The 27,003-nt window shown below is 41.1% G+C and overlaps 1 protein-coding gene across 6 annotated transcripts in view; it reads right to left on the bottom strand.

Annotated features, from left to right (window-relative positions):
- Window positions 1-27,003, bottom strand: part of Ptprt (protein tyrosine phosphatase receptor type T) — a 1,068,074-nt gene that overhangs the window by 259,255 nt on the left and 781,816 nt on the right. For all 6 annotated transcript variants that reach the window (XM_058575678.1, XM_058575677.1, XM_058575682.1 and 3 more), the window contains exons 10-11: window positions 26,798-26,999; window positions 25,400-25,502 (exon numbers count right to left, since the gene is read on the bottom strand). In XM_058575678.1, the coding sequence (XP_058431661.1) occupies window positions 25,400-25,502; window positions 26,798-26,999 (305 nt within the window). The remainder of the gene's footprint in view (window positions 1-25,399; window positions 25,503-26,797; window positions 27,000-27,003) is intronic.

Genomic DNA, 27,003 nt, shown 5'->3' on the forward strand with positions numbered 1-27,003 from the left:
TGAAAGACTTCTGAAATTAATGAAAGAATCCAGTAAAGTGGTTTGATCTAAGATAGAGATAAATAAACTGTACACCATGAGAAACAAGCTAGAGGATGTAATGGAAAAATCCTTTCAGAACAGAGTCCTTTAAAAATAGCTAAGGATAACACAAATAAGAAATGTATGAAACTTAAAGTAGAAGGTTAAAAAAAACAAAAACCTCTACTGAGTGATATAAAAGAGCATCCTAGCCCTAGCCCAGGGCTTGACAGAGTGGTGTTACATGATTGTGCTAAACCAAAGATGCATAAATACACAGAAATACTGAAGCTAGGTGGAAGCATCAAAAAGTGTAAAGATGTCAATTCTTGTCTCGTTGACATATTGTTTTCTTTGGAAAAAAACAAATCGTATACAATATGGGCTGGTTAGGTGGCATTTGGGAGGCTTAAAGATGTAGGTGATCTTAATTTGGCAATTGTTTGCTTCTTTAAAAAAAGGAAATCTATTAAGAATTTTTCTAAAAAAGGAATTAAGGTTAAAAAAATACAACTGGATGTTAAAGCATATCATGAAACTCTAATAATTAAACCAGGGTATTGAATATGGGTTAAACAAAAGTGTCCTAGAGGAATGTGAGTAAGGGAAAGGGAGAGAGAAGGGAGGGGGCAGAGGGGTGGGGAGAGAAATGTTCTGTATAGGAATGCAAACAACCATATAATGAAAAAGAGAAAATGTTATCAAATAATGTTGGGAAAATTCCCTAATTATAATGGGAAAACACCAAATTTAAGGCCTCATCACATATGATAAGCCACATTATATTGCAATAGTTTAGAATTTAATTTATTTACTGAAAAATTTCAGGATGCCCATGCCAGCCAAATACATTGTGTGATTCCTGATTAGGTCCAGGATTCAATTTTAAAAACCCTTAAAAGTATGGCTAATTGGGACAATTGGGAAAATCTGAATATGAGCTGGGTATCAGAGGCTAGTACCATATCAATTTATAATATCCTGAGTGGGATGTATGATGGCTATGTAAGAGAATGACCTTTCCTTAGGAGATACAAACTAAAGGTTTTCAAGAGCCATGAATGCTACAATTCACCCTCAAATGTTTCAACAACCATTTGAAAGAAGAAAGAAAGTAAATATGGCAAAATGTTTACAACTGGTGAACCTGAGAGAAGGATATATGGCCTTGCTGTAGCATTCTTAAACAACCTGTAGGCTTAAAATCAAAGAAAAAGACACTCTTGGGTGGAGAAAAACTCTTTAAGCACAACAATAGAACAACTCACTAAAGAGAAAAGGTCCATATGTAAACACGAAATATCTGAATATATGAATAATAGGTAAAATAGCAGATTAAGAAAAGTACCCCAGAAAACATGACAGAGAAGGAAACTATTGTAACATTTAAGAGACCATAGTAGGTATGGAGGATTACAATAGCAAAGGGCATACATAAAAATCAATATATCATCTGAATAAAGACACAAGATCGTATTCCTTCTCTATGAGGTAGAACTAGAAATTATTAAACCAAAATTCGAAACAATTCAATGGGGGAAAATAAAAATTTCCGAACTATTTTCTATCAACTAGGAAATCAAAACCTCAATTTCATACGTTTTGGAAACTATTACGACAAGAACAATGATGTTTAATGCTTACGGGATAGGACTAAACCTGTTTTTGGCATCTGAAAAGCCTTTGTTATTAAACAAAAAAGAATGACAAAAAATTAATTAAGCATTCTATAAAAAGAAAATGAGAATAAACAATACAAGAGCCAGATGGCTTTCCCAATGAGTTCTTTCAATGTTTCGGGAACTGACAATTCCCATGTTATATAAACAATTATATAAGACAGAAAAAGAGGGAAGAAAATTATTGCAAATTGTTCCTTTAATATAATATTAAATCGGTTCCCCATAAGCAGGTCATTTATTCCAGGTATACAAGATGGGTTTAGTAATAGACAATCTTGTAAAATCTCACATAAGTCCACAGAGAAAGCTGATATGACCATCCGAGTAGACGTTAAACAGGCGTTTGATAAAATTAAACACCCATTTCTGATTGTAAAAGAGTGATAAAGATAAACTGCGGAATAGAAATGATTTTCCTTATTGTATTTTAAGTGTATCTGTTTCAAATCTACAACTAGTATCATTCAAGAAAAATTTGCTGCAGGTCTAGTCATGCAGGTCGGGAGGGAGGCAAAAAAGCCAACTATGAACATCATTTGGCAACAGTGCCCCCAAATCTGTCCCCAGCGCAATGAAACATAAAACCCAAACCACAGCTACTGCAACTGGAAGAAGAGGGCACAAAATTATCATTATTCATAGATGATGTGATTATTAGCTGGTAAACCAAGATAATAAAATTTAATTAAAGAAACTCACGAGAGGTTTCAGCACACGGGATGGATAAAGCACAAATACACAGCACACACTCCAACACACCAAAGTTTCCCTAAATGCCAGCAAAATACAGTTAGCAAATAGGAGAAGAGGAAAGGGAGCATAAGATACCACAAGCTTAATACCATTAACGAAAAAAATATACATGATCGAATCGATGTAGTTTCCCTGAGAAATAGCAAAGACTCAAGTGAATGGATAGGCTCGCCCACTTTCACTATGAAAATGTCCGTGTTCCTATCATCATTTCAAATTAAGCAAAAGTTTTAATACAACTGAAGCCAATTCCTTGGGGATTACTTAGGAAACATGATAAAGCCATTTTTAAAATTCGTAGGGAAGCCTAAGTGGGTGAAAATAGCTTAGGACATTTTGAACAAGGATCATTAGCAGGTCAAGGTATTAAAATGTTTTGTAAAGCTATGATTAAAACAGTGTGACTAACAGAGGGGCAGAGCTATTAAAAGAGCATGGGAAAACTAAGGATATAGTGGGATACACACACATGCATCCACACACATGTGTACACATTCAAACATGTTTACACAAACCTTCACACTCAAAGAGCTATAGTGATTTTCGGCAAAACAATATGCAAATGGAGAATCAAAATTATGTAAAGTCTAATTTTTTAATTTGGAAAAGAAAAATGAGAAAATACTCCAATGTGAATTTTTAAAACTTGCTATCATTTCTATTAAAAGCATATATTATTTTTATGATGAAACTTAATCAAAGATCATTCAAAAGAAAATGATAAAGTTTCACAAATTACCCTTATATTGTAATTAGGATCAAAGATATTTAGAAACCTAAAATTATTTTTAAAATGATGTTTAAATATAACATGTTACAAATAGCTACAGTACCATATTTTAAATTAATAGATGGATTCCCCCACTTCAGTGGCATGGCATAAGCTCTACCTAATATACTTCCACCATGCCAAGCAATGTTAGTTAACTATTTAATATTTATTGAAGATATCCATCCTTACCTGACTCCAGATGTGTTATTTTCTGAATCCAAGTTGAAAAGCATAATTTCTCTTTCTTTTTTTGGTGCATTATAATTATACAAAATAGGGGATTTATTATGTCTTATGGGTACATGCACATAACATGATTTGATCCATCTCTTTCTCCAGTATTTTACCTTTTCCTCTCTTCTTACCTCTGATCTGCTTGCTTACCACTACTTATCTCCCTTCTGTTTTTATTATTATTATTATTTTAATTAATGAATTATAATTATATGTATATATGCAGAATTTGTTGTGATATGCTTGTACATGGAAATAGCATAATTTGGGTAGATTTTATACCCCAGTATTTCAATCAGCTTTTTTGCTGCTGTGCCTAAAGGACCAGACCAGCACAATTGAAGAGGAGGAAAGGTTTATTTAGGGGCTCATGGCTTCAGAGATCTCAATCCATAGATAGCTGGCTCCATTCCCCAGTGCTTGAGGTGAGGCAGGATATCATGGTGGAAGAGTGTGGCAGAGGGAAGCAGCTCACATGGTGATCAGAGAGCAGAGAGACTCCATCCACAAAATACAAATGTATACCCCAAAGCCATGCACCCAATGAATCACCTCCTCCAGCCACACCCCACCTGGCTCCAGTTACTACTCAGTTATTCCCATTATGGATTAATTCAACAATTAGGTTAAGGCTATAACCCAATCATTTCTCCTCCAAACCTTCTAGCATTGTCTCACATGTAAGATTTTGGGGGACATCACAACATAACAAAACCATAACACCCAGTTTTTCTCTCTATGTTCCCTTCAGTTCTCCCTTAATTCTCTTCCTCTACTCAATTGGTCTCCCTTGTATTTGCATGAGATCCCCCTCTATTGTTTCCTTTTTCTTTTCTTTCTCTCTCTCCCTTCCACATATAAAACATTTGACCCTTGATTTTCTGAGTCTGGCTTATTTCACTTAATATGATTGTTTCCGGTTCTGTCCATTTACCAGCAAATGCCATAATTTGATTCTTCTTTATGGCTGAGTAGAACTCCATGTGTACATATACCACATATTCTTGGTCCATTTGTCTGTTGACAGGCAGCTAGGCTGGTTCCGTAACTCCACTGTTGTGAATTGTTATGCTGGGAGCATGGGTGTGGCTCTATCACTACAGAATGCTTATTTTAGTTCTTTTGGATAAATACCAAGGAGTGGAATAGCTGAGTCACAGGGTCGTTCCATTTCTAGTTTTTTGAGTAACATCCATACTAGAAAAGCATAATTTCAATCAGTCAAGAATCCAGTAATGCATAAAAAAGAGTTTCTGCTGACCAATAATTATTAGCTAATGTCAGTAACTCATTTAAACAAAAACACTAGTTAAGTCGACTTAACTAGTAGTGGTCAGTGCAAAAGGTGCTAATGGACAATGGCTAGGAGAAACAGAATACTTCAGGGCCTACTGGCCACTGAGCAGTGCAGGGCCAGCAGCATCCACATGGCCTAAGTTATGCTGGAAGTGCTGAATCTCAGGCCCCACTCTGGTTTCGAATCAGAATCTGGACTATAAAAGAGCTCCGGTGAATTCAGTTGCACACTGAATTCTAAGAAGCAGCAAAGTGAAATCGCTCACTTTAGGGAATGGCAAAGTTTCCTTCCTGCTTTCTGTTTTTTAATAAACATTGTGAAGTGTTTGTTTTCTGTACTGTAGAGGAGAGTCAGGCTGTTTCCCTCACCCCAGGCCTCCTGATACTGCCTTCTTCTTCACATGTCTTAGGAAGCAACCCCTTCACCCTCCTGCCAAGTTCTCAGCTGAAATGGCATTGTTGTTTTCTGCAGTCACCTTACGTGGTGAGAGGAGCAAAGCAAAATGAAAACGAGTTGAGCAAGATGAGCTTCGATAGGGATTCGGGCTCCAAACCTCACGATTAAAACCCACAGTGATGCTTTCACAGAAGTCGACAACGCAGCAGCTGTTTTTAAAAGAGTCATCAACAGGGTGCCTGGGATGTCTCTACTTGCGGCAAAAACACTTTGGGCAAGGAGAGTGTTGGGTGAAACCCCTCTGAGAAGTTTTTTAATAAGACCATCTGAAATCAATTATCCTCAAAAAGCCCTTCTAAGCGCTGAAAAGGTAAATGGAAATGATTACTAATTAAGCATTAAATTAATCATAATGGCTGGCATAGCAGTGCCAGATAGGGCACATCTATGCTAGGGATGAATTATAACATCAATTAAAACATTTTTTCCTATGGGAAAACACAACCCACTGATGGGAGTGCTTGTAGGGATGCAATGAGCTGGAAATCATGTACAGATATGTAGATTCCAGGTCACCAGCTCATAGCACAAGTGCCTGTGAATTCTGGAGCCCCACCATGAATCTCTGGATGTGTGGTGTGAGAATATGAACTTTGAACAAGTCCCAGGAACTTCCTGTGGAAGTCTTGCCCTGAATCTAACGTAGTAGCTCACTAGGGGTAGTCTATGACCTCTTGGGAATTTCTGAGACCCAGTCATTCTTGTTACATTCCACTACAATGGAGTGTAGGGATTATAGGGGTAAAAAAAACACTGGGTCACAGTCTCTGTTCCAGGAACTATCTCTTAACCCTAATGCAGTGGAACAGCCTCCATAACTTTAAAGACATTTTACTTAGCAACTGAAGACAAAACAGCCAATTGTGACTTTAAGACTAGTTGACTTAACTAACTGCAACCTCTTGCCAACCTGATCTTGACAGCTCTCATTTCATACCTCAAGGGAGCATTTCTTTCCCCAATAGAGCCCCAACTATTCCTTTGTTCCTTCTGTACACAGAGGCCACCTGGCCTGTCTGTAGCTTTTGCGTGTGTATCTGCAATAGCAATTCTATTCTTTCTTTATTCTCAAGTAAAAGTTCCTTATTAGAGATTCCTGGCTAGATTTTTGTTTGATGCTGATAAACATAAAAAAAAAAAAACATTTTAATAGTAATAGATTTTTTTTAAAATTTTCTCAGTGTGCTGCTCTTCCCAAGGAGGGCCATAGCAATGGAGGGCAAAACTGCTGGTGCTTTAACATGAATCAAAGCAATGGCACCCAACTGTGCTTATTTTTAGATTCTTTACCACCACACATATGATATCAAAGGCAAAAATGATGGGTTGACTAAAGTTCCTTGATGCAGCAATAAAATGTGTTGATTTTATTAAAACTCAAACTTTGAGTACGTGTCTTTTTAATATTCCTGTGAGACAATGGACAATATGCATCAATGACATCTCCTACTTTCCAAACCACCGTGGTTTCTTGAGGAAAAATATTTCTGTGATTGAGTTGCATATTAAACTCACCACATTTTTTATGAGCTACCATTATTTTATTTTATAATCATTCATGTCTTGAGATAGGGTCTCACTATGTTGTGCTGGCTGGTCTTGAATCTCTGGGCTCAAGTGATCATTTCTAGGCTCCATTATTTTTCCTTGAAATTGTAAATGATAAATTATGGTAATTCATACTGGGGTATTTAGTCAACATTTTCTCCAAAATGAATGAAGTCCACCTGTCACTTTAAGGAAAACTGACATTTTTTTTTTATTTTTTCAAAGACATAACTGAGCTTTCAAGTGAAAACCAGAATTTGGAAGACTTGTATCTGCCATAGTGAACATGAGAGGTTCCCAATACTTAACGTGAGACTGGTAGAGATAGCAAATGTGAAATTTTGATATGGTATGATGAAATGTCTCAACATTTAGAAGATTTTTATAACTGAATATTTTTCAAATAACCAAAGCATAATGTTGCAAAAACATGCCAGGATAAAAGACTATTTAAAGTGCAAGAGAGATGAATGTATTTTAGTGTTACAAAGTACGAAACCCTCGGAAAACATGGTTTGTGACTCGAAAACATAGTTTCACTGCAAATAAATTTTAGGAAACTGCCACTCTGGTTTTTTGTGCAATATTAAGAAGAATATCCATAATTACCTGAAATGTCTATTAAAATATTCCTCCTTTTTTCCAATTACATATCTTTCTGATGCTAGATTTTCTTTATAAATTTCACCCAAAACAATTCATAGTAACAGATCAAATGCAGAAATAGATATGAAAATCCAGTTATCTTCTACCAAGACAGACATAAAGAAGATTTACAAAATGGGAAACTATATCTCTTCACATTATCTTTATTATTTTGGAAAAAAAATATTATTGACATTCACATTATTGGGCTTACTGTTATTTTAAATGAATTAAAACATTTTAAAAATGTAACTTTTATTTCTGAAACAATAAATATTGATAGATAAAATCCACACGAACAAAAGCTCTTTGGGACCTTTTCTGATTTTAAAGAGTTATCAAGGGGTTTAAAACCAGGAAGGATGAGAATCTCTGATCTAATCATACATTAAGGAAGACTGTCAAAATACCATAGGGCAGGATTCCTAATTCTTAGAGCTATCAGCATTTGGAATTGGATAATTGTGTGGGGAGAAGTTGTCAGGGGAGGAATCCCGTTCACTGTGAGATGCAAGATGCTCAGAAGCATCTCTGGCCTCTACTTGCTAACTGGATACCAGAGGCACTACCCTCCACATACACACTGTGATAACAAAACTATCTCCAGACAATAAAGAGTAACTCTGGTTGAGAACCCCTGCCACAGGTAAATGGGAAAGGATGTAAAAAGACATCTCATTAAGAAAAGAAATGCCAACAGTATAAAAATACATGAAAAAAAATTCTGTCTTTCCAGTGAGGCAAGAAGAGTAAATCAAAATGACTGTGTGTTCCCATTTAAATTCACTGAATTAGCAGAAGTAAACAAAAATTACAAATGCCATTTAAGTGGGCGTTCTAGTTGAACTGGTGGGATTATATAATTACAGTTGCACTGCTAATTGGTTCATCAAATTGGGGGAAATAATTTGCCAATGGTTTTCAAGACTCACAGTATTTTTGTGACCTAGGAGTAAAAAGAACATAAGCTCTGAAATCAACTTTGAATTTGAATTTTGTCTCTGAAACTTACTGGCTTTGTGACCTTCCTTAATTTATTTAAATGGTATCATTTGTTAAAAAAAAACTGAAGAATAATGTCTCCATCAATTATTATTGTGAGAACTGGATTAGATAATAATGTAAGTGAACTTCTTGTTAAAAATGGAAGAATTAATGCACTCCACTTACCTCTTCTCTCTCCTGAGACCTCATGAAAATGACAGTGAAAGATGAAAAAGAATATAAATCCACGAGGAAAAAAGAGAACAGGAGAGGGACCATTGGTAGAGGAGATGTTTCGACAAAATTCTAGAAGACTAAAAATGGTCAGAAGAGTGGGATCTAGTGTAAAGGATAAAGAAAAGTGTACCACTTGCAAAGGGGTGTTAATATGAATGAAGTTGATTTGCTCCATAGATCTCTAAAGATACCCCAACCCTGGAGCAGGTGGGAGTGTGGAAATGAAATGTGTGGCTGGAAACAGGGCTGTTGATGAAAATCTGCACAAAACCATCCAACTCCTGACCATAGAGAGTCACAGGTGCCAGCCTCCTACCCCTCAGGCATGAGCTAGGAGGAGGCTTCATCCCTGGAGAAGTGAATGCCTCCACCTCCAAAAATACAGCACCTCCAGTCAACTTTTCCAATACCTTACTTTTAAATGTTGCCTACCAAGGTTTACTGGTTAGGCAAGACACATTTCCAATGTGAAGATCATCAACCAATTCAAACCAGGAGAAATGACTCCAGAAGAAACTGACATAATACAGAAGTCAGGAAGTTCCCTTCCTCATCCCAAATCCTAAAAAATAAAAAAGTGTGAGAAACAATTACTGCTATAAACAAGAAGGATATGCTACAAGGAAAAGCAAATTCAGAGCACAGCAAATAGCTCTTGGAAAAGTTATGATTGCTAATATTATAAACAAATGCAATATAAGGTCTAGTGTTTTTCTAGAAAACAGAATAAAATGATTCCCCCCCCAAAAAAAATTTAAACAAAATGGTAAAAAAAGAAAAAGAGTATTTCATAACAAATCTGAAATGATGAATCTCTGTGGGAAATAAAGATATATGGCTAGCTTAATACAGATAATGCCTGAAGATAAAGAGAATAATGATATAGTGGATGAAGAATTAAATGAAAGAAATATCACCAGTGTACCAGACAGGGAGAGTTACCAGAGTAGTATAACACAGTAGCTCAGTGGAGCTAGAGGTCTCAGGAGAGAGATGAGGTATGTTCAAATTTCACATCAGCCACCTATGAACTGCCTGGTCCTGGGCAAACTACTTAACCTTTCAGAACTTCAGTTTCCCTATCTGTCAAATATGGATAATACCAGTTACTATCACAGAATTTTGATGACAAAGAACTAAGGTGATATATGTATAGGACTTGTACCTGTCACTTTTAAAGCTTTAAGTTAATTATATAATGCTATCATAAAAATAGTGTACCACTCGGTTTTGAAATGACCTGCTTTTATGGAGTTATAAAATTAGCCATTGTGTATGGATCTAAGGGAAAACAGTGGTGTAACCATGCTGGGAAGTTGGAAGGGAAGGACTGGATGATTTAAGACAGCCAACTTCTCATCCATCATAGCAGGAAGAAAATGGATAATGTCTGCAATCAATAACTTTAGAATAGCACATTATGTAATGACATTGTCGATTCCCACAAGAAATGGCAAATAATAGAAATGCAGTTGCCCCTGGGGCACAGAAGTGAGGGGTGGTAAACAGTGGGGTAGAGAATGGTTTGACTATTTGATTTACCAAGTATGTGTACTTTGAGTTTTTTTAATTAAAGAATGAAAATGGATAATGTATATGAATTGGCTGTCAGTGTCTGGCATATAATAATTGACGCTCAAAACCTTGGAGTTCCACTTTATTCATTTTAGTAATTTCACTCCTGGGGATTTTTTCCTATTTAAAGATATAATACCAAAAGTGAAACATGAATAAATATGTTACTGCTGGATTATTTATAACAACAAATAACTGGAAATGACCCAAATTTTCAACCATATGGGAATGGCTAAGAATTATGCAAGAGCCTGATGGAATGTTATAACCATAGCTTGAGTTTATTTCTTCAGATGTCTCTGGTTGGCTAGAACCAATCATACATGCATGCACATGTACATGCACGCACATGTACATGCACGCACATGTACATGCACACATGTCCCTGATGTATGGAGACTGGAAAACAAGCCTGAGAGAACCAGGATGTCTAAAGCCAAGATAAGGAGGTACACTGTATCTTTATTCTATCTTCCCCGAGACCCCAGAGTCTCTAATAGGAGGACTCACAACTCCTTGGGTGCAAGGGGAGTGACTCCCAACACTTGAAGTTTCCTGTGACACAGCCTTTTACACTTAGATATTCACATCACTATTTGGAGAGAATACATACTAACCATCTATGCCATTCAAGGCAATGATTTCAGTTTTTAGAAGGTCCTCCCTGGCTCTACAGTTAGACTCAGCAGTAGCAAAGTCAAACCTCCCCTGAACATCATTTCCAACTGTGCTTAGCTTCCAGCTGACCATGTCCCATGAAACCCATTTCGCAGCAAAGGTATTGATGAAAACTATGTGAGAACAATGAAAGATTGACAACATAATGCATAATGTCTGCATCAGAATCTACAAGGGCTACAAGAACCACAGCCCCTATAGATAATTTGAGCTTAGCAAGCATTTTTTTTTCCTACTCCAGTGTGATGTTTTCTGTATAAAATGAAAGGATGTTTGGGAAGTCACCGATTGATCACAGGTTCCAATGCAGAATAGTTGTTCAACAAAGCTCAGATGGCTGTTGACTTTGTATGTCCGTGACCCACTCCTTAGAACTGTTCTCAAGCTCTAGCATTCATGGGAAGCTCTGGAGGAAGACTCCTTAAACTCAGATGGCTGGCTCCACCCCCAGACCTCTAATTCAATAAGTTGGGGGTGAGGCTCAGGAATTTACATTCCTAACGAGTTCCCAGGTCATACTGATGATCCAGGACCAAACCTAGGGAAACACTATTCTAGAGGCACCACATTTTACCAAAGCGAACTGGGAAAAAGATCAAGACTTTGGGAAGAGAAAGGCAGGTGGGAAATTGTTTTCTAAGAGTCCTTCATCTGCCTTGATCTTGACCCCTAATGGATGGAACATTTGCTTGACATCTATACCAGCTCTGCCTCCTTCCCAAGCTGCCTGCCATGGTCCTCCAGGGCTCCAGCCCTAAACGGAGCTTTGCTGGTCAACTTGCTAAATTGAAAGATGACAACCCTTTCCCATCTGCCTGGAGACGACATTCTGATGCAGAGGCCACCTTTTTAGGCTCCAAGAAATTATGCATTCGTTATGGAGGAAATTAACACCTCAAAGCAAACTATAATTAGGAATTCTTCAATTCAGTTTATGCTTTTTCAATTAGGCACTCTATAATTTTAATCATGGGAGCATTAACATGTTTCTGTAATTTATATACCTGTGGTATAATTAAGCCTGGGAAACACATCGCTCTAAACCTGAATGGAAGTGATTGTTTCCCTTCACACTTGCAGTACCGCGGGTCCCTGATGGAGAGATGGTGCCAGTTTCGAAAGAGTCATGTGTGAGCTGCAGTGGCCAATGAGATCACTCCTGACTTTGGACATGTGAGGGCTGTCATAGATCATGAGATGCCTTTGCACATCTGGCCCATGTGTGTATATCTGTATCCCAAAGCTTCAACTCCTATTGTGACTTCCCAAACATTCCCACGATTGGAAATAGCTTTGGATGATTATTCTTGGAAACTAATTTCAATTAAACAGGAACAGGGTGTCCTGGCAGGGGAGACATTATCTGTGAGCTGTGGAAAGCAGATAGCTTTGAATTGAAGAAATTGAACAATAGGTGAAAACTTAGCCTGGATTGGGACCAAGCTCCTTCCCTCCCCCCATTTATTCCTCTTCCCACTTTCTCTAACTCTGCTCCTCTCTCATAATTTCAGCTTTGCCTTTCAGCCACAAAGCAGACCCTGAATCCTACGTGCAAGGTAGTTCTCTTGGGATTCTGAGCTGTTCTGCAAATTCAAGGAATTCAGAGGCACACTGAAAGTTTTTGTGCTTATTCAGACTGAACCTCTGAACTTTCTGAAGGTTAAAAACCTTCACTTTTTTTCTCTTCTTCCTGCTCTCCCCACAATAGCAAATTCAGATTTGCTGACTGCAATAAAAGGAAAAAGAACATAATCAAAACTGGCCCGGGGGGACAGTGCATACAGATTCCAACCCAGCTGAGTGACGCGCCCATATTGCTGCAGCGTTTTGGCACTCAATATATTTTGTCTGATCTAAGAAAATATAGAACTTTTTATAGAGTGAAAGTTGGAAATGGATTTGTTTCTCCCAGGCTGCTCTAGCCTTCCACAAAAGAATACAGATTTGTTCAGATTCTGATGTTCAGCTTCACCAAACATCCGTCTTGTACCTACGCCCCAACATCTGTATAGAAGCGATATATTGAGATTTGCTATCGGCATGCAACAACACAACATGAATTATTTCAGACATCAGCCATTGTCCTCTCCAAAGGAAATGGGGGTGTGTTTTTAGCCCCTATGTGGACAGGGACAGAGAAATAAGCTGGCAGAGATTCTAGTTCAGCTATCAAGTGCTAAAACTGGTTATGCTCATGCTAAAAGACACAGCAGCAGAGAGTTTCAAAAGCTGAGAAACCAACAAGGTTGATTCCATAGTCACATGCAAAATCATGACTTCCCCATATCATGACAGCTAGCAAATATTAGCACCATAGAAGAAACTACCTGGTTCCTACACATTCTCTTTTTTCCATGCCTGAGGTCACTTATAGATTAAACCAGTAGTACTAAAGTATGAGACAAGGCCAACTAGATTGGCACCACCTGCGAGCTTGTTCCAAATGTAAATTCTTCATCCCATCATGTATGACTAAGAAAAACCAATAAAAATACAGATTCTCAGTCTCCATCCCAAGGGAGGGTGATGCAGTAGAATTTTGGAAGTCTAGTTCAATGGAGCTAGTTGGTCAGCCACAGGTTTCATTCTTTGGGGATTCACATTTTATACCTGTGTCTACAACCCCATTACAATGCTCATTCCTCATGGCAGGATCCCTGGCCTGTCCCCAAATGGCTGCATTAATAACCTCTTAGAACTCTTTGACCTCTATCAGCCCTCCAAGGATCTAGAGCAGAATTTTCTATTATAATGGAAATGTTGTCCAAAATGGTAACTACTAGCTCATGTAACCATTGATTAGTTGGGGCTATTATTATGTGGCTATTGCAACTAATGAATTGAAGCTTTAATTGTATTTAATTTTAATTAATTTAAATAGACACATGTAGCTACAGAATTGGACAGTGGCTACATATCTTGGACAGTGTAGGTCTAACATCTTGCCCTTGAATCCTTCTTGTATTACTGGGGCAGCTAACTCCCACCCTAAAAATGAAAACTTTATATATTTGTAATCTTTAAAGATTGTATAGTGAGCCTATACCTCAGTGGAAATGTACAAGTTAGATAGCAAACCTTAAGTAGCTATAGCCAGGCAAGAAAAGCGTCTGTGGTTTGTGAGAGGAGTGAGCCCAAGTTTCTTCTTTCTAGTGGTACAGACTCTAATCGTTAAGTTGTTCTTTTCCTATCAAAAATTCAGGGCTTTAAGGATCACCTCTCTTACTGCTGCTGAGAGGAGGCAACTCTCTGAGCAGCCCCAGTCTGCAGGAGCAGGCATTGTGCAGAATGCTTTTTGGTTAAGAGCAAACCTCCTTGGATTCTAACATGGCACAAATCCATGCACTAGCTCAGAAAAACATCAAAGATCAGGCTGTAGCAATGCACTTGGTGGAGGCAGACTTGAAAGTCTGACCTTTGGTTGGCTGCAGACACAGACTGAGAGCCATCGGTTATCAGCTGCTCGAGATCTGAGAGAAAGCAGAGATGCAAACTGTCATGGGGCCCAGAAACATAAACAAAGTAGAAGTCAGCAGGAAAAAAAAGTTGGAAAAAAAGTGAGAACCAGGAGAAGGCATCTTGCAGGGGCACTGTTGATCTTGCCAGGGGTTCCCCAGGGTGGGATGGTTAGCGCTGCAAAGCTACACCTACATAGCTTATCCATCCTTATCATGACCTTCTGTTCCTGAGCATGCTTGGTTCCAATGCCCTTCACCTTGAATTCACCAGTATCTGACCACCACCATCACTGTGACCATGGTCCCACCCAGAGCCACATTATCCCACAGAAGGGGTGCATTCCTGAAAACTCACCACTTTCTGTCTTTCTAGCCCATCTATTCATCAAGGGTACAATAGTATCAAAGTTCCGTGGCCCTCAATATCTGTAACCTTCCACATTCTTTTTTTTTTTTTTTGAGCAAGCCTACACCAGATAGTCCATTTTCAAGCATTTTTGTTAACCTCATTATCTTCTTTTCCCCATGGTCCTGGGTCATAATGTCTCTCATATTTTTTATTACAAGAGCTTCTTGGAGTTCTTGGAAACAATCAAAAGGCAAAATGTTGACCATTTCTTTTCCTTTTTTAAACCATTCTTCCCCTGACTTTCTTGTTTTTAAAGAAAAGTTAAAATAAAGTTATATTGCTTCTAATTCTTCAGTCAGTCCTGCTCCATCCCCTGTGGGATAGATTTCTATCCTGTTCTTCACCCCTTCTACTCCACACTCTCCTTGATGAGGTCATCCTTGTCTCCTGGCTTCCAGTACCACCCGGGTGCTAATCATTCCCAAATCTTAAAAGCCCTGTTCCGATGCCTCTGCGGCACTGCAGACTTTGGGAATTTATATAGTCCCCATGGTAGGAGGTGAACATGACAACCACACTCTCCTTCCCCTCATGCCAGCAACAGTCCCCGTCTCCATCTCTCCAGATGGCAGACAGTCCAAAATAGAACATTCTTGTTCTTCATGTTCCATCGACTGCTCCATTTAAAAATTCTTCCCCCAACACCTGTTTTCCCTCCTTCTTTTGAGCCTGAGTAATATAAAACCAGAATCCCAACATCAGGGACAATTCTTGGCAAGCTGGATTATTGGACCACCAGGCAAGGGTAGGGGAAATGGTGGCTTATAAAAGGAGACCTGCAGTGTGGTCTGAGTAAGGTGAAGAGAACATAAACCCACCTAAATTATTTGGCTATCACCTGTCTTTCCCTTTTGTTTTCCTGAATCATCTTTCCTTTTTGAAAAGTAAATTTAATTGTGTACATATAAGGTAAATGGCATGATCTTATGGGATTTATAGAGATAGCAGAAAACTTACCATAGTGAAGCCAATGAATATCTCACCTAGGTAGCCTTTTATGTTTGTTTCGGTTGGAGATTAAATGATTTTTCTGCTTGGAGCTCTATGCCAGACCCCCAGAATCACCCTTGTCTCTTTGAATGGTTTCCTCAGTTCTCGTTACATGTCCCTTTAATTAAACTTACATGTCGTTTGGTTACCATGGTTAACTGTGGGACAGCCCCACAGAGGAGAGCTCTGCAGCAGCATTCATCCCATTATTCCTTATTCCTGGGGGCTTCTTGGGTCTGGCTCTTCATATTTTCCAATCTGGTGGGAGGCTGTCCCAGCATGCTTTGAGCATGGCTACAAATGGTACTAATTACTTACAAAACTAAATCTTCTTGCAGCTTATATGGAAGTATCTCATGTCTCCCCACCTCACCATCCCCCCAAAGTTGGGCACATAGCTCTTCTCCGTAGGCTCCAGCAAAGGTGGCTTAGAGAACCAGGGAACCCAGCAAAACAAGTAAAGTTTGGAGGATGAGTGTGGCTCAATGTTAAGTGTAGTTTTTCATCTTTCCCAGTGAGGACAGGAACTCACAAACTCCTCAGGCTGCCCCGTGTTAATAAATCCTCTAAATTTTCATTTCTTCTTCCTAACTGGACACCATCATGTACGGGTGTCTGAGAATCAGACAGTAATGATTCCAATTTTGCTCGCTGCAGCTCCACAGACCAGCAAAACCCTTCTGTGATTGTTTCATGGGCTCCCACTCAGGGCTTCATAGTTATTAAAGGAATCCTGGAGGAAATTTGGCAATCGTTTGCTTTTCTTCCCTGTAAAGTTTCTTCCTTCTTTAAAAGTTGGCTGGATCTCCAATATGCACTGTAGCTAATCACTGTGCATTTCAGAATCCACAGTCCTAACTAGCTGCACCTGTCAAATGCAGAAGAATCGTGGATTCTCATCAGGGAGTGAAAAGAACTTGCAGTGACCTCTAGAAGCCATTGGCCATGTTACACTGACTTCTAGTGCTCAGTCTGGTCCTGCATGCTGCAGCTGTGACATGCTGGACACCAAGCCTCAAGAAGCTCAAGGAAACAGGCTGCAAGTCCTAACTGACCACCTCGGTGGTTCCTCAGTGGTTCTAAGGACTCACTTAGACCACACATCAGGTCCCGGCCTGTTCTTGTGTACCTGTTCTTAACTCCTCCTTTCGGATCCCAGACTACCTTCACTGCCACTGACCTATCCTGAGTAAACTATCTTCACAGAGTTTTCCCTCCCTCTGTGTCTCTTTGCTCAGAGAATGGGACCATCCCACATCCCACTAGCCAAGACAAACACTTGGAGTTACCTGGGACTGTGTCTTTTCCTCTGCATCCACAGCCCCATCTCACAGAGATGTCATCACCTCCTAAGAGTTTTATCCATCATCACAACTATTCTAACTTGGGTCACCTTCACTTCTCATCTGAACAACTACAATTGTCCCTCAAGGGTGTTGCTCTTAGCCTTTGGTTTCCTGGCCTTAGAAGTTGGCAAATCCTAGCCTTGTGTTTTGGTTCTTGTCATTTGGAAAGGTGCTCAAATACAGGGACCCATTTTTTTCTTTTTTTGATACCAAAGTTTGAATCCAGGGGTGCTTAACCACTCAGCCATATCCTCAGCTCTTTTTGTTTTTTACTTTGAGACAGACAGGGTCTTGCTAGGTTGATTAGGGCCTCACTAACTTGCTGAGACTGTCTTTGAACTTGTGATCCTTCTGTCTCAGACTTCTGAGGTGCTGAGGTTACAGGCATGCAAGGCTGTACCCAGCTGGAGACCCATTTTTAAGGGAATACAGATTTGAAGATTTTATCACACCTGGAGATAACTGTAAGTTCTCTGATGTGCCACACACAAGCCAGTTCTTGGCAGATTTCACATGAGTGATGGAGGACATTCAGCTAGTAGGTATCAACATACAACAGGGCTCAGAAGATAATCCTGCCATGGTCACCAAGAGCTGGGAGCCACTTCTTGCCTCAATAGTTTGATCAAATCCAAGGAGCACATTGAACTATCACCAGTTGTACTTAACACACTTCAGTTTATCTAACCTTTGAAATAATCCATGATGAGAGTATTCCCATTTACCAACAATCCACTTGAGATTCAGAAAAATTAAGTATCTGCTCTAAGAGCCCCCAAAGGGGGATAAGGTTGGATATGATTCCAGGAGCCTCTGCTGATCTACTGTATCCACTTGGGAGGTCAGCTGTGGTGGGAAGAGTATATACAGGTCTCAGGCTTTAGGCTGCCTCTGTGACCCAGCCCCAGGCCCCAAGGAGGTCACAGTGTATGGTAGCCACTGAACAGGAAAGTCTCTGACAGGGAGGAAGTGGTCAAGGCAGAGGGGGCGGGTGCCTGGAATGAGCTGATGCTTCTTCCATCAGGATGGAGACACCCTGGAGGTGGCTTATTTGAACCAGATGCTGGAGAGACAATGGATGGCATACTCGGAGGTGATAAATGGCAAGCTTGGAAGAGACAATGACATGATCAGAAGCCTGATCACCCAGCAAAGGGCATGAACCTGGGCATCTACCTGCCAAATGTTCCACACACACTTCAGGACAAAGTCCAAACCCACAGTGAAGACCTTCTTAACCTGGCTCTGCCTGCTCCTGGCTTCTCTCTTCATCTCTCTGGCCCTGTCCACTGGGCTATCTGAGGCTCCCTGAAGACACCGTGCACCTTCTCTGCCTGGTGCACATGCTGCTTCCTCTTGTTGGATCACACTCTTCCCTTCTTCACTAAGTTCCCCTCACCCCTCATTCCGCCGGTCTCAGCTCAGGTAGTGCTGCCTCCGGCAAACCCACCCACCCGGCTTCCCAGCCCACCAGGCTCCTAACAGATATCTCTGCACTGAACTCCATGGGAATCTCTGACCTCTGACCAAGTGCACAGGTAGACTCATAAGCAATTTTAATTTTTTTTCTACTTGTTTTCCCTTATAGACCTGCACCATTTAAAATGGTAGTTACTATCCTTTTCAAAGGTAAAATACAAATGGCCAACAAAATGTAAAAAATATTCAATATCATTAGTCCTCAGGGAAATGCAAATCAAAAGTACAATGAGGTAATTTCTTAACACATTTAGAATAGCTCTTATAAAAAATAACAAGTTCTAGCAAGAAGGTAGAGAAAAGGAACTCATACACTGTTGGGGGGGCACTTAAATTAGTATAGTCACTATGGAAAAATGTGGAGGTTACTTGAAAACTAAAAGTAGATCTACCATATGATCCAGTTGCCCCACTTCTGGGTATATATTCAAAGGAAATGAAATCAGCATGCCAAAGAGATATCTGCACATCCATGTTTATTGTGGCACTATTCACACTAGCTAAGATATGGAATCATGCCAGGTGCCCATCAACAGATGAGTGGTTATAGAAAAAGTAGCATTTATATAGAACAGAGAATTGATCATTCCATCACATAAAAATAATAAAATCCTCTAACTGGAACTAGAGGACATTATTTTTTTAAAGAGAGAGAGAGAGAGAGAGAGAGAGAATTTTTTTAATATTTATTTTTTAATTATTGGCAGACACAACATCTTTGTTTGTATGTGGTGCTGAGGATCAAACCTGGCCCTCATGCATGCCAGGCGAGCACGCTACCACTTGAGCCATATCCCCAGCCCATAGAGGACATTATATTAAGAGAAATAATCCAGGTACAGAAAGACAAGTACTGCATGTTCTCTCTCATACATGAAAGCTGAAAAAAGTCAGCTTGAATATGAAATAATGATAACCAAAGGTTGGGAAGGGTGTGTGTGCAGGAGACAAGACTGGACTGAGGATTTGATCAGCATATACTATATGCATATGTTCAAGTATCACACTGAATCCTAATGATATGGACAATTAATACATGTTAATAGAAATAATAATCCTTAAAAAATGAAGTGGTTGTCACTAGCCACCAATAGCTCTTGAAAATTAAAGTAATTAAATTAAAATGAAAATCAGTTCCTCAACTGGACCAGCCGTGTATTGAGTGCTTGATAGCTAGGTGTGTGGTCAGTCAATGACAATCATACCAGACAACACATAAATAAAGGGCATTTTTATTATTTTAGAAATTTCTATCAGCTGGTGCTCAATTATAGAGTGGGAGGTAGTTGAAGACAAGGTCCCTCAAGTGCATCTCTGTAGTCCTAGCAGCTGGTGTCTAGCTGGCTGGCAAAATGGATTTGCTGAATTAACTAGTCACCTATTCCAGTAACCAGATTTTAGTTTGTTTTCAGCACTTGCTAAAGTCTAGATATTCCAAAATAAAAGGAATCTCATGGTGCCCAGCCCCCAGATTTCTTGGCACTCATAACCTAGGGAAAGGCATGTCAAAACAAACAATCAATCAACCAACAAAAACTAAAGAAAACACACAAATGAATGTGGAACCCCCTTAGAAGCTCAGGAAGGAACCATGAAGGAATTACACAGGTCACTGTTGAGTAGAACCTGATGAAGGGGCAGAGTGAATTTAAATGAATCCAGAAATAAGGTTAAAGCCCGACACTGATACGCCTTGAATTCCATGCTAAGAAGCTTGAACTTAATGCAATAGAAAACCAGTGACCCATTTAAGAATTTTAAGCAGGGAAGTTAACTTGATCCAATTTGTGCTTCCAAAGGACCACTCCAGCAGCTCAGTGGGGGAAGGACTGAGGGAAGAGAGGCCAGAGGAGGCAAATCAGCGAGGGCACCTTGGTGGGTTGCACAGAGGTGGGAGAGTGGCCATGGGGGGAGGAAGGAGTTCCAGCCCAGGGCAGATTCCGAGACTGAGTGGACAGTCCAGGTGGCTGATTGGATGGGAAAGGAGACATGGGGCGTAAAGCACTCCTCCACAGAAGCCTCTGGATCTGGGCTCTGCCCCCCATTCTTCCTCCAGGGCCTGCATTATGGGTGATTAATTCAGGGCCGAGTCACTTTCTTATGAAGGTTACCACAGATACATCAGCATGACAGGTGGGGCGTTGGGGAAGAAGGTTGAGCGTGTTCAAGTCAGAGCTGAATATTAGATTCTAGTCACTATTTGATTGATCTTTTAAGCAATTCTGGGATTCTGTCACTTAAAAACCAATAAATCTTTGAAAGCCTGGGGAAAGCAATGCAAAAGCAATAAATCTCCATTGTAGAGTATTAAAAAAAAATAGGCCAAGCCATGGAGGTGAATGGCTGGAGGGATGCGGCTGCAGGAGCCCACACTGCAGCTCCAGGGCTGCTCTCGCTCCGGACCTCCTGCCTGTTCAGCTCTACCTGAGCCCCACCCACGAGGCTTCCAAACAAGGAGCAGCAAGCAGCAGAGCTGAGGTGGAGTTGGGGTCAGCTGGGCTGAGAGCATCTGGGGCAGGAGGAAGAAGGACTTACCTGGTGGTAGAGGCCAAGGTTCAGGTTCAGGGATGCCTAAGGGCACGTAGCTCCAGGCAGACTGAGGCTCCAGAGTTCACAAGGTACAGGTTGGGCCCACAGAATCCAGAGTTGGAGGACCCCCAGGTGACATCACCTGACAGTATCCCTACCAAATGGCTATCAGGTCATCCCTTGGCACCTCAGGCCTGAAGAACTTAGAACTTCTGGAGGATCAATAAACTCTGAGCCAGGAAACTTGGTCTATGTCTTAATGTGTAATGCACCTTGTGACCTTGGACCAGTCAATGAAACCTCTTAGGCTTCAGTTTCTTCCTCTGAAATGGAGATGGTATTTCTCTACCAGCTTATTCACCAGGCAAGTGAGTTAAATTAAAGAAACTATCAACTCTTAAGTTCTTTTTTTTAATAAAACACTATTCTTAAAAAAATGATATATAGTATTTGCACTTATGCACATAAGTACACTGTAAATAATGAATCTTGATTTCATAAAGGTGTTGGCATTTCCATCTCCTCAAACCACATTGATCATTTCTATATGTTGGGAACCTTCAAATCCTTCTCTTCTCGCCATTTCACGATATATAGAAAGCTGTTGTGCACTCTGCATCCTACTGAGCTACAGAATACCAGAGCTGCTTTCTCCCATCACTTGTAAAACAGGATTCCAGGCCTCCTTGACCCAGTGACTCTTGTGAGCTCCTGGGAGTCCAGGGATCCCAGTCCCTCTTGCTCTTCTCACCTGCTCCCACCTTCCCATTGCAGGACTCTGCAATGTCCACCTTCCTGGGTGGTGCTCGTCTCTCCATCTGCCCCCTGACCCCACTCCATCAAAATGACCCCTGTTCTACTGGCTCCGTAGTGCCTTATGTACTGCTGATTTTGTTATTTTGTTTGCTTATTTGCCTAATGCCCCTCTCCCCGCCAATTCACAAGCAGGCTTATAGGTTAATGAGCCTAAGAAGGCAGGGATGCGTCTGTCTGGCCTCTTGCTATACTCCCATTGCCTCTTGCTCAGCTCACTTCCTGGTAACTAGCAAGTGCTCTGTAAGTGTGTGTTAAACAACTTAATGGCCATCTGCCCCCCACATGCCCATCTGAGGGCCTGGGGTTTAAGGTAAAAATAGATTAAAGTAACTGAAACCTACTGTGATATTTTCACCCTGTCATTGCAGTTGTCCTGAAAGTCTTACTGGGTGGCATTAGTTAGTCTCTTCCCCTTGTTGGCTGAAGCCCAAGCAATGGTCTGAAAATAACAGAGAGCTCCCACCCTCAGTGATCCAGAGCCCTGGAAAGAAAAGCAGCCAGACATTTCCAGACACCAACCACTTCCCCTTTGAGCAGTGACATTTCTTTAATTTTAATTTTTTGGATGGAAATGTCACCAGAATACATCATGCATACTTTTCTCAGAGGGAGGTGGTATGGTATAGTGAAGTGAGCACAGGGTTAGGGTCAGAACTGGGCTGAAATTTTGCCTGTGCCACTGGTTGTCTCGTGGCCTGCGCCAACTCATGTAGCTTCTTTTTATCTCAATTTTCATATTTGCAAACCAGGAGACCGCTACTGAAGATACAGATGATGTTATTATGTATGGCCACAGGCACACAGCAAGTGCTTACTCACTAAGCAAAAGTTAGTAGGCCCTTTTAAGCTAAAATCTCACATATTTTTGTTAGACCAGGACAAAGAATGAGCCCCATGGCTGTGAGGGGCTGCAGCGTGTTGATATTTGAGTACCTGTGTCTGCACAAGTAGAGTGGCCCTAGTGGCCTGTGCTTCCTGCCAATCTCACTTCTCACTGCTGCTGGGGCACTTCCACCTCCTTCTCTCTCATCATTCACTGTAGTCTAAGGGCACCTGAGCTTATTAAAGATATGTGCAAACTAAGGGTAAGGGTTTCTGTTTGTGGATCTGGAAATGTTTTCCCATGCATTTGGCTTGGGCTCCTCAGAGGGCCCCTTTGCTAGGGGGAGGTGGGGGGCCGGAAAGATCTTGGTGTGTTGGGTCAGGCATGCCTAGATGCCTGGATCTAAGTATTTCTCTGTTTTATTCAGTCTTTGTGAAATAGTGTCCACACTTTACAGATAAGGAGAATTGAGTCTGAGAGAGAGGGAAAAAGAGTTGGTGGAAGGGAGGAGAGAATATTTTGTCTAATGTTCACATAGCAGTGATTGAGCAAGATTGAAATCCAGGTTCAGTGCCACCAAACTCACACTCTTTCCCTGGCCCACACACAGCCAGAAGACTGGGGGCAATGAGCCTAACTCCACCCCTACCAGGAGTCTGTACTCTGAGGTGCCAGGGATCAGGTCCCTTTGCTATAGATTTATAGGCTCAGAGAGCTGGGTCTTCTACAAAAGATCATAGACTTGGGGTCAGACCTGAGCTTTGCTGTGTGCCAGTTGCTAACTTGATGTGCAACCTTGAGAAAGCTGCTGCCCTTCTCTGGGCTGCACTCTTGCCATCTGGAAAGCTTTCTAAGGTTTTGAAATAGTGACTGATCCTACTGTATATCAGAAGAGAGAATTCTTAAAGGGAGTAAGGCATTGCTGGCCAAAACAGGACCCATGATTTGACACCCACACATCCCACATTTAAACTCAGTTTTCCTACTTGCTGACTGTCTGCCTTTGGGTATCTCAGTTTCTTCATCTGAAAATGAAGATAATATCTCACAGCATACAGAGAAAAACTGAATGGCCATGCTACAGTAGAGTGACTGGAAGAAAAACAGGGGGTTCATAATGTGACTTGACTTAGAGCCACCCTCTGTTTTGGCTCATCACAGGTAGGACAGCCCTAGAACAACCAATGTGTGGAATCTCAGACCAAAATGCTACAGTAGGAAACCCACAAACATGACCCGTGACTGTTACAGGGACTGAAATTCCTCTAGTGGGCAGGAGCATTGTCCAAAGTCTTTAGAGTAGGCAGGAACTTCCAAAATTTGGCAGTTGATTCCATCTGCTTCATTGCCTATAATATCTGGGTTGAGCTAGATGTACATTGGAAAATGAAGACTAGGACCTTCTCAAGAGCCTCCTTCCAGACAGGTCTCTTAGCCTCCAGGGACACTAAGAATGATACTGCTGCATGCAATTCTCCAGTGGCTCCCATGGCCCTCACATAAGCTTCAGCCTCTCAAACGCTGCCCACTCTCACCCTGCCCTCCAGCCTTGACCTTTATGTTAATGCAAATCTAAGCAGGCATGGCTGCTTTCCATTCCAGCAAGCTGCCTCTCTCCCCAGTGCCTCTGCCCATGTGGACACTTGCAACTTAAGTAAAATCTTACATTGAAGAGGTGACCTGGTGTCACCTCCCTGAGAATTCTGTCCTGTGAGAGCCCATAATGAGCTGTGCTTATCTCTATAAGGATGTCCTTATTATAATTATGTTTTCATATTTCTGCTTTCCACGTTGATTTGGTTGCCTTTACACCTAACTTATTTATTTATGGCTAGTTCTCTACTGTTTTACCAAGTACTTAAATAATGCCTGAGACAGAGTGGGTACTTAATAAAAATGTGTCTTGAATGAATCATTGGTGTCCCTGTGTCACTCTCCATTCTAACTACACGAGGTGCTCAATGTTTGTTTGTGGAACTGCATTGCACCAATCTGAAAGTTGTTCTATCCAGGACACAGCTTTGTTTCAATGGACTAGTCCTATTACCTGGAGTTCTGAGGAAAACCAGAGGACAAGATCACTGCCCTTGTTCAAAGTGTAACTTGCTAAAAAGAGATGCCCACCCTGCTTGCAGCATGGAATGACACTGGTCAGCTTAACTTCAAAGATGCTTTGGCTGTGTGGGCATCTATATGCTACTGCCCTCTTGTTAAAATCAGTAGCGTAACCTGAATGGCACGGTCCCTGTGGGACTCTAACACTCCATGCCCTAGACTGGGGTCTGTTCCTGATCTCTGAGCAGGTTATCTTGAGAGTTCAGCAAGTCTCTCTCTCTCTTCCTGAGAGTGAGTATTGTGATCTTGCCAGGGGCCTGTATCCAGGTTCCCAATTCTACTAAATTTACCATAATCATGCTCCAGAAAGTTCTCTCCCTGACCATCTTCAGGTTCCTATCAGCGTGTTCCCTCTGAACATTCCACTGTGGGAGGAGATGGTCTGGCTCTGAGGCCCCTCTGGATTAGTCTCAGACTGCCGACCTCTTCTCTTTGGGAAGTCTTGCTCCTGGCCTGTGTTGCCCATGCACATGGCCAGTCACATGACTCAACCGGAGTTGTGTATGGTACTGGGAAGGAAAGCTGCAAACTCCAAAGGAAGAACCTCCTCACCTGACGGGGGCTCCCCGGGACTGAGCGGGCTTCAGCATCACCGTGATGGTTGTGTCCGTCTCATTCAGGGGGGTATCCGTGTCGTACTCAGGCATCGATGGAGCTGCGGAGGGAACAGAGATGGGGGTGAGCTCAGCACAGTTCCCTAACTGCACTCACCACCTCCCCTTGATGCCATCCTTATAGACCCTCCAGATGACTAGAGGGAGTCACATGCGTCAGAGGAAGCCCTGACTTCCAACCTGCCGCCTGGAGGCTCCTTCAAAGAGCAGCAGCCTCGAGAAAGGTGGCATTGATGTGACCAGTCACCCTAAAGAATCACAGAGTTCCTCACGGAATACAGATACATGCAAGAAATATACATAGTTAATAAAGATGCGAAAGCAAAGTCAACCATGTTAAACGCATTTAAATGCAAATGAAAGCAATGATGAATTAGTTCCCCCTGCTACTTTTTCTTTTTTTCTTGAGACCCTCTCCACCCCAAGAGGAGTGTGACTAAACCTAATCCTTTGAAAAGGTAATTTAGCCATTTATATTAAGAGCTATTAAAACCCACATCCCTTCTAATTCAGTTTTTCAATTTCTGAATTTAATCCTAAAATTATAATCCGAACCAACGAATTACACTTTATTTGGTAACATGTTTATTGAAGCGTTATTTTACAAAAACATGGAGGCACCAAATATATCCAACCACAGGGGAATGTTTAATTAAATTACGTCCATCCACTTGACGGAACATTAAGGGGAGCAATTCGGCAACAGGGGGAATGCTTATGGGATCCAAACAAGTAGAAATATTAAGCTACAAAACATCGTGGTGTTTGGAAACCACACACAAAATGTGTGTGCTTCTACACCAGAATGGAGGAGAGATTGTGAAAGGTGAAAGTGGTTTTAGGAAAGGCATTCCAAGAGGATACTCTCCAGTGGTGAAGGCAGCCCGGATGGATATGGTGGCTGGGATAGTGGGGTCACTGTGTCTTGGTCATGGTCATTCATTCGTTCCTCAGAGGCCTCATGAGCAATCATACTGTGTCTTGCACTGGCAAAAAGAATATTTCTGAGAATAAAATTACAAACCAGCTTTGAAGGGTGTCCTTTCCCCCTCTCTTTACATCAACCATATTCACACTATTTAATGTGACCCTGGGAAAGTCATCTGGTGAACTGCCACCTGATTTAATGTATTTTTTTACACTTTAGGAAGTTCATTGATTAGGTTCCTTTGTAAGGCTGCAACGGTAACCCACTAGGGACTGCCTTCTCCTAGTTGTTGACATACCGTACCGTGCAGGGACAGTTGACTCTGTCTCTTTTTATTCCCAGGAAAATTAGGAATGGGGCAGGGATAGGGGGCAATTTTTCTTCCTTTTTGATTTCTAAAAGAGATACCTGAAATTTTGGTGGCGATCCGAGTGGTGACCGGGGGTCCAAAACCCTTGGCAGTGCTGGCCTTGATGGTGAAGGAGTAGGTGGTCCCTGGGTATAGACCCACAAAGAGGTGGTGAGTTTCATTCCGGAGCTTAAACACTTTCCCCCTCTGGCTGGAGAGGTCGGCACTGGGGTCCAGTGAGCCTACAGCCTTGTAGTTGATCTGC

This window comes from Marmota monax, unplaced genomic scaffold, assembly GCF_021218885.2.
Source record: "Marmota monax isolate L192 unplaced genomic scaffold, Marmota_monax_Labrador192_F-V1.1 WCK01_AAM20220418_F8-fsc00014, whole genome shotgun sequence".
Classification (NCBI taxonomy): Eukaryota; Metazoa; Chordata; class Mammalia; order Rodentia; family Sciuridae; genus Marmota; species Marmota monax.